The following is an 8,558-nucleotide window of genomic DNA, read 5'->3' on the forward strand; positions in this document are numbered from 1 at the left end:
TAATAGGAGAAAAAAAGTGTCCCAAGATTTCCATACATTTTTCGATCTTTCCATTCCGAAACCGCCATACAAAGTCTATGAAAAAATGGTAACAGAATGGGAAAAAACCTTGGGACCCTTTTTTCCTCCTATAAGGATAGAAAGATCTCGTGATTCTGAGTAGAAATAACATAAAAAATGTCAATTTTGAAAAAAAAAATGTAGGGGACAACTTTAAATAAAATGGCCCATATTAACCGGTAGGATGTAGGTATGGATGATGGTTTTTAACAGCCAACTTTTAAAGCATTAATTTGTAATGTTTTACAGCCAATTAGCCAATTAAATGCCTTTCGTTAGTGTGATGAAAACGTCTCGTTTGTGTTTCACCAGGGCAGAAAAGTTTGTTCTCCTCTCGTGCCTTGAAACCCTCGCAACACTCAAGATTCCACTTTTTTAACCACTCGCTACGCTTGTGGTCATGTCCGACGTTACTAAACAGATTCAACAGTTCCATGTTAAAGGAATGAGAGAGTTGCCACAGTTACATTACCTACCTACTATAAAGTATTTTGTATTTTGAAAATAGAAAATAGGTCCCAAAAACTATTTCAAATAAAATACAAAATAGTTTTCTTGAAAAGGTATTTAAATACAAAATACAAAATAGGTATTTTGCATTTTGTATTTGCATTTTAAATACAAGTATTTCAAATAAGTCACATCTCTGGTAATCCACACCCACTGCATCGTGGAGTGCATTACATAAGCTATCAAATAACACTATTTCTAGAGTGATTCTCGACGGCGTATTAACGGTGCATATTCAATTACTTTTTCTATGAATAATTGCGTTAGAGTCTGACCAGCGAGTCGCTGCACAAGCATTTTTACAGAATTCTTCATATGGCAACAATTTTATCTGTCAAAAGTGTCAAACAACTGTCAAAATGTTGACAGCTTCTGTTACCAAACAATATTGATATTTGTGTCACATTTATGTGAGTTTTTATTTGCAAACATATGTTTGACCAGCGAGTCGCTGCACAAGCGTTTTTAGAGAATTCTATATATGGCAATAATTTTAGCTGTCAAAAGTGTCAAAAATATTGTCAAACGAGTTTACACATAACCTAGATTCTCAAATTCTCATGTTAGTTCATTCGTTACGGAAGTTTATAGTTTATATCGTATTATAATGGCTAAACCGATTAGAAGCAGTGTGAGGAGCATGTTATTTACGATAATCTGTAACTATAATCAAGTTCGACACGACGAAAATGAGAGATTACTAGAAAAGAAGCGAATATTGGACGAAATCATTCAGGCGACCGGTAAGTCATTATCAAACAATGTTGATGCTTCTTGTACCAAATTTAATTTACGAGATAGGAACATTTGTTTGTATTACTAAACTTATGATTTATTTATATTACAGCGGGCGTAGATGACGAAAATGTTAGAGAAACTATTCAAAAGCTAGCAAGCGAACTGAAGAATGTTATTGATAATAACGCATCAGAATCAAGTTATTTAGAGAAAGTGTCTACTATGACAGGTAATATAAATAATCTATATTTTCACATCTAGGTTTATTAATATTTTAGTGTTCTTTTGTTAAAATTCCTATTGTTAAAACTGTTTTTTTTTCAGGTGCAAGCATTCGTACACTACGCACAATTAAAAAAGAGGGTTCTATTAACCAAGGCCAATGGAATACGCCAGGGAAAAAACGACCCCGGCCACCAACTGTGTCAAATTTAGACAATTTTGATGTGTCAGCCATCCGTAATAAAATTAATGAGTTTTATTGCGTCAAAAAGCAGGTACCTACTCTAAGAGCCTTACATGCGGATTTGAAAGAATCTATAGGATTCTCAGGATGTTGTGAAACACTGAGGAAAATACTACACGAGAACGGATTTGAGTTTAAAAAAAATAAAGAAGAGCGCTCCATCCTCATGGAAAAGTTTGAAATATCTGGGTGGAGGCAAAGGTTTCTTAGAGCTATACATAAAAAACGGGAAGAAGGAAAAAATATTGTGTATCTTGATGAGACATATGTCCATCAAAATTACAGACCGAAGAAGTCATGGCAAGGGCCTTCAACTTCCGGTTTAGTTGAAAAAATTTCCTCGGGTAAGCGGCATATTATAGTGCATGCTGGATCAGAGCAAGGATTTGTGCCCAATGCTTTGCTTGTTTTTAGCACAAAATCCAAAGCAGCTGACTATCATGATGACATGAACAGTTCTAATTTTTTAAAGTGGCTACGAGAAATGTTAATCCCAAATTTGACTGAGCCCAGTGTAATTGTTATGGACAATGCCAGTTACCATGTAACACAAATAAATAAGCCTCCAACCATGCACAGCTTAAAGGCTGATATTCAAAAATGGCTAAGGGAAAATAATATCCCATATGAAGAGTGTTTCAAAAAGGAGGAATTGATGTGCCTCGTTGAGGAAAATAAAATTGGTCCCATATATGCAGCAGAGGAGTTATTGAAGCAGCATGGGCATGAGGTCCTTAAATTGCCTCCATACCATTGCGATCTAAACGCTATTGAGTTGATATGGAGCCTCACAAAGCGAAAAATAGCCAGCAGAAATGTGGGGCTACCGGGTTCAGATACGGAAAACTTGATCCGAGAATGTTTTGCAATGATTACCCCGGAAGATTGGAAAAAAAGTACAGACCATGTAATAAATGTGGAACGAAAATACAAGTCTAAGGACAACATTACAGACACTGAACTAGCTCCATTCATAATAGAAGTTCGGGAAAGTGACAATGACAGTGATAGTTCTCTGTCAGGAATTGAATTTCTTGAATCCGATTTCGATTATGATTCTTAAATAAATAGGCACCTTCTTTATAAACTAACAATATTAAAAGTAGATTGAAACTAAATTGTGTTTTCTTTCACCTACCTTCAGTTCAGCTCCATTATACAATATGTGACTTTTTATTATTACTAACTTTATAAGTACAACGGGAAGCATAAATATTTCCCTTGTGAAGGTTTACTTTAATAGCACAAGGGAAATATTTATGCTTAATAAATAATCGCCTGTAATTAACCCGAGTTCAAAACTTCAAAATAAAACACAAATAAAGTAATTTTTAATCCTATCAAAAATATAAATGTCATATGAGAACCAAGTTCAATATTATGACATATGCCTTGGTTGTTGACTTCAACGACCAAAGAAATGAGATTTAAAGGGTGCCGTTTAATGGTCAGTCCTGGAATTTATTTGTAACAACAAAGTATCATTTTCTATAACTTAGGAATCTTAGGATAATATAATAACTTACTTTTTGTACAGTTGAAGTAAAGATATTTATGTTTACTACATATTTTTGTAATGATTGACTGATTAGTCTACTAACAATTCGTTCCTTCGTTTTTTAGTATCTCTGATAATAATGATAACTATTCAATCATATTTTTAATTTTTAAGTGGGCTAAATTAGAAGCCAGGGGTTATAATTGCATTGCAACGATATCCTCAGTCTGTTTACTGTATTAAATTTACAGTCTGCTACGTTGCAGACTTCAGTCAGTCACTAATCAAAACAAAAATTAATTACGTATGAATTACCAAGTATCAAATTACTTTTTTTGCACTATGCTTCGTGTTACCAGTTAAAGATTTTTTGAATTTGCCGCTTTTTTTTTGTGCAGCCACTCGCTGGTCAAACTCTAATTCAAGATTTGCAGCATCTTACACGGCAGGCGAGTAAACCACGCCCACTGTTTTCGATATATAAACGCAATTTGATAGACAGTTGTACATTTCTACTTTTAGTATGGAAATCAGTCACATAATTTTATTACGAAAATTGTCAGTGCTGCAGCAGTAACTTTGCAACAGAGTAATGCTGCTGCAGTCGTCATAGCTTAGAAAGTTATTAATAACGCGAGCGAAGCGAGCACGAAAATTGTTCGATATAAAAACGCAATTTGATATACAGTTGTAGATTTTTTCTTTTAGTATGGAAATCAGTCACATAGTTTTATCACGAACATTGACAGTGCTGCAGCAGTAACGTTGCAACAGAGTAATGCTGCTGCAATCGTCATATCTTAGAAAGTGACTGAAAACGCGAGCGAAGCGAGCACGAAAATATTTCGATATATGTATAAACGCAATTTGATAGACAGTTCAGTTGTACATTTCTACTTTTAGTATGGAAATCAGTCACATCATTTTATCACGAAAATTGACAGTGCTGCAGCAGTAACGTTGCAACAGAGTAATGCTACTGCAGTCGCCATCCGAATGTCACCTATATCATATCTTATAATGTTATTGAAAACGAGAGCGAAGCGAGCGCGAAAATTTTTTGTTATAAAAAATGCAATTTGACTTAAAAAGTTATTGAAAACGCGAGCGAAGCGAGCGCGAAAATTGTTCGATATAAAAACGCAACTTGATAGACAGTTGGAGTACATTTTTAATTTGGCAAAATCTTTCCTCGGTGGCTTATTCATGTCACAACGTATTAAATTCAGCGCCATCTGTTAGTTTACCAGGGTACTCAATAGTGGTAGCACATATTTGAAAAAAGTTTGCCCCTCCTTCCTAAGTAGCGCTATAAGATCCAGGGGCAAACTTAAGTCAATCGAGTTTTGTGGCTAGCCCCCCTTTTAGGGGTTCAATTTTTATATCCTATAACCTGGCCGGGAATTATCTCGACAGATTAGTTAAGTTTTCATCAAAATCCGTTCAGCCGTTTTCACGTGATGCTCGTTCAAATAAACAGACAAACAGATAAACAGACAAAAATTCTAAAAAGTTTTGGAACGTGTTCTGTTATCGATTCTAAGTATCCCCAGCCAACTTTTTTTCAAATATCTTCCATGTACAGACTTTCGACCGTCTTCAGCTTTATTATATGTATAGATAGATAGATAGATTATTATATTTTTTTGACAGTCCTTTATGCTAACATAACATTTTTTTTTCTATTTTTTATATCTGATTTTGCTTTTGTCATTGATTTTCTTTGATTTATTAAGTATGGTGCAGTGGTGCAACATTCTTTTTTATTTTTTTTTGTCTGTCCCTTCGCTAACATAACATTCTTTTGCGTTTTATTTTTTTAAATCAAATTTTGTTTTATTTCATTTTTTTTACGTTTCTTTATTGTAACGACACATTAGTTTAGTAGTTTGTACATCATATCGTTCTCGCTATCCTAAACTCTAACATATTGTTTTTTACATATTTATTTTAATCTGATTTTGTTTTTTTTTCATTTATTTTCTTTGATTTACTTTACGTTTTTTATTATTGTCACGATACATTTGGTTTAGTTGTGATTTATTGTAATGACATGCGTCTCACAAGTTTTTCATTCCTTTTTTGTTTTGTACATCATACTTTTTTCGTTGTCCTAAACGCTAATTTTTTTTAATACTATATTTAGGTATTTATTTTTTATCTTTCATTTATTTCAATCTGTTTCTCTTGCTTGCCGTTTCAGCACTTGTAGCTCTCATCAGCCACTTAAGTAAGAAAATCTTAATTTTATAATTTTCTGTTAATTGACTAGTCTTATCGATCGAGTATCAACTTGCGACGCATTATCGTTTGTAGGTTATGACAGTAGCTATCTGTCACATAGGTCGAAAATCCCTTGCCTGCCGTCCTTCATGCTACAAATCTTTGAAAACTGCAACTTTTCAGAATATTTTGGGTACATTTCGCTTTGGTATCCCCTTTTCACAATGTTTGCGGTCGAGTATCACTTAAAGCTCTCAGCAGTTCTTTAGCATGATTATCTAGCTGTATAGTTCAGGTTTCAAAAATCTGTTGCTGGCCGTTTCAGCACTTGTAGCTCTCAGCAGCCACTTAAGTAAGAAAATCTTAATTTTATAATTTTCTGTTAATTGACTAGTCTTATCGATCGAGTATCAACTTGCGACGCACAATCGTTTGTAGGTTATGACAGTAGCTATCTGTCACATAGGTCGAAAATCCCTTGCTTGCCGTCCTTCATGGTAAAAATCTTTGAAAACTGCAACTTTTCAGAATATTTTGGGTACATTTCGCTTTGGTATCCCCTTTTCACACTGTTTGCGGTAGAGTATCACATAAAGCTCTCAGCAGTTCTTTAGCATGATTATCTAGCTGTATAGTTCAGGTTTCAAAAATCTCTTGCTGGCCGTTTCAGCACTTGTAGCTCTCATCAGCCACTTAAGTAAGAAAATCTTAATTTTATAATTTTCTGTTAATTGACTAGTCTTATCGATCGAGTATCAACTTGCGACGTTCAATCGTTTGTAGGTTATGACAGTAGCTATCTGTCACATAGGTCGAAAATCCCTTGCTTGCCGTCCTTCATGCTACAAATCTTTGAAAACTGCAACATTTCAGAATATTTTGGGTACATTTCGCTTTGGTATCCCCTTTTCACAATGTTTGCGGTCGAGTATCACTTAAAGCTCTCAGCAGTTCTTTAGCATGATTATCTAGCTATATAGTTCAGGTTTCAAAAATCTCTTGCTTGCCGTTTCAGCACTTGTAGCTCTCATCAGCCACTTAAGTAAGAAAATCTTAATTTTATAATTTTCTGTTAATTGACTAGTCTTATCGATCGAGTATCAACTTGCGACGTTCAATCGTTTGTAGGTTATGACAGTAGCTATCTGTCACATAGGTCGAAAATCCCTTGCTTGCCGTCCTTCATGCTACAAATCTTTGAAAACTACCACTTTTCAGAATATTTTGGGTACATTTCGCTTTGGTATCCCCTTTTCACAATGTTTGCGGTCAAGTATCACTTAAAGCTCTCAGCAGTTCTTTAGCATGATTATCTAGCTGTATAGTTCAGGTTTCAAAAATCTCCTGCTGGCCGTTTCAGCACTTGTAGCTCTCATCAGCCACTTAAGTAAGAAAATCTTAATTTTATAATTTTCTGTTAATTGACTAGTCTTATCGATCGAGTATCAACTTGCGACGCACAATTGTTTGTAGGTTATGACAGTAGCTATCTGTCACATAGGTCGAAAATCCCTTGCCTGCCGTCCTTCATGCTACAAATCTTTGAAAACTGGAACTTTTCAGAATATTTTGGGTACATTTGCTTTGGTATCCCCTTTTCACAATGTTTGCGGTCGAGTATCACTTAAAGCTCTCAGCAGTTCTTTAGCATGATTATCTAGCTGTATAGTTCAGGTTTCAAAAATCTCTTGCTGGCCGTTTCAGCACTTGTAGCTCTCAGCAGCCACTTAAGTAAGAAAATCTTAATTTTATAATTTTCTGTTAATTGACTAGTCTTATCGATCGAGTATCAACTTGCGACGCACAATCGTTTGTAGGTTATGACAGTAGCTATCTGTCACATAGGTCGAAAATCCCTTGCTTGCCGTCCTTCATGCTACAAATCTTTGAAAACTACCACTTTTCAGAATATTTTGGGTACATTTCGCTTTGGTATCCCCTTTTCACAATGTTTGCGGTCAAGTATCACTTAAAGCTCTCAGCAGTTCTTTAGCATGATTATCTAGCTGTATAGTTCAGGTTTCAAAAATCTCCTGCTGGCCGTTTCAGCACTTGTAGCTCTCATCAGCCACTTAAGTAAGAAAATCTTAATTTTATAATTTTCTGTTAATTGACTAGTCTTATCGATCGAGTATCAACTTGCGACGCACAATTGTTTGTAGGTTATGACAGTAGCTATCTGTCACATAGGTCGAAAATCCCTTGCCTGCCGTCCTTCATGCTACAAATCTTTGAAAACTGGAACTTTTCAGAATATTTTGGGTACATTTGCTTTGGTATCCCCTTTTCACAATGTTTGCGGTCGAGTATCACTTAAAGCTCTCAGCAGTTCTTTAGCATGATTATCTAGCTGTATAGTTCAGGTTTCAAAAATCTCTTGCTGGCCGTTTCAGCACTTGTAGCTCTCAGCAGCCACTTAAGTAAGAAAATCTTAATTTTATAATTTTCTGTTAATTGACTAGTCTTATCGATCGAGTATCAACTTGCGACGCACAATCGTTTGTAGGTTATGACAGTAGCTATCTGTCACATAGGTCGAAAATCCCTTGCTTGCCGTCCTTCATGGTAAAAATCTTTGAAAACTGCAACTTTTCAGAATATTTTGGGTACATTTCGCTTTGGTATCCCCTTTTCACAATGTTTGCGGTCGAGTATCACTTAAAGCTCTCAGCAGTTCTTTAGCATGATTATCTAGCTTTATAGTTCAGGTTTCAAAAATCTCTTGCTTGCCGTTTCAGCACTTGTAGCTCTCAGCAGCCACTTAAGTAAGAAAATCTTAATTTTATAATTTTCTGTTAATTGACTAGTCTTATCGATCGAGTATCAACTTGCGACGTTCAATCGTTTGTAGGTTATGACAGTAGCTATCTGTCACATAGGTCGAAAATCCCTTGCTTGCCGTCCTTCATGGTAAAAATCTTTGAAAACTACCACTTTTCAGAATATTTTGGGTACATTTCGCTTTGGTATCCCCTTTTCACAATGTTTGCGGTCGAGTATCACTTAAAGCTCTCAGCAGTTCTTTAGCATGATTATCTAGCTGTATAGTTCAGGTTTCAAAAA

General features: G+C 35.2%; 1 protein-coding gene across 1 annotated transcript; it reads left to right on the forward strand.

Annotated features, from left to right (window-relative positions):
- The first annotated feature begins 843 nt into the window (after positions 1-843).
- On the forward strand, positions 844-2,892 carry LOC134669600 (uncharacterized). Its single transcript, XM_063527249.1, has 3 exons — positions 844-1,313; positions 1,418-1,537; positions 1,633-2,892. The coding sequence occupies exons 1-3, from the start codon at positions 1,178-1,180 to the stop codon at positions 2,835-2,837; spliced, it is 1,461 nt and encodes a 486-aa protein (XP_063383319.1). The 5' UTR covers positions 844-1,177; the 3' UTR covers positions 2,838-2,892.
- The last annotated feature ends 5,666 nt before the right edge of the window (positions 2,893-8,558 follow it).

Source organism: Cydia fagiglandana, chromosome 12 (genome assembly GCF_963556715.1).
Source record: "Cydia fagiglandana chromosome 12, ilCydFagi1.1, whole genome shotgun sequence".
Lineage (NCBI taxonomy): Eukaryota > Metazoa > Arthropoda > Insecta > Lepidoptera > Tortricidae > Cydia > Cydia fagiglandana.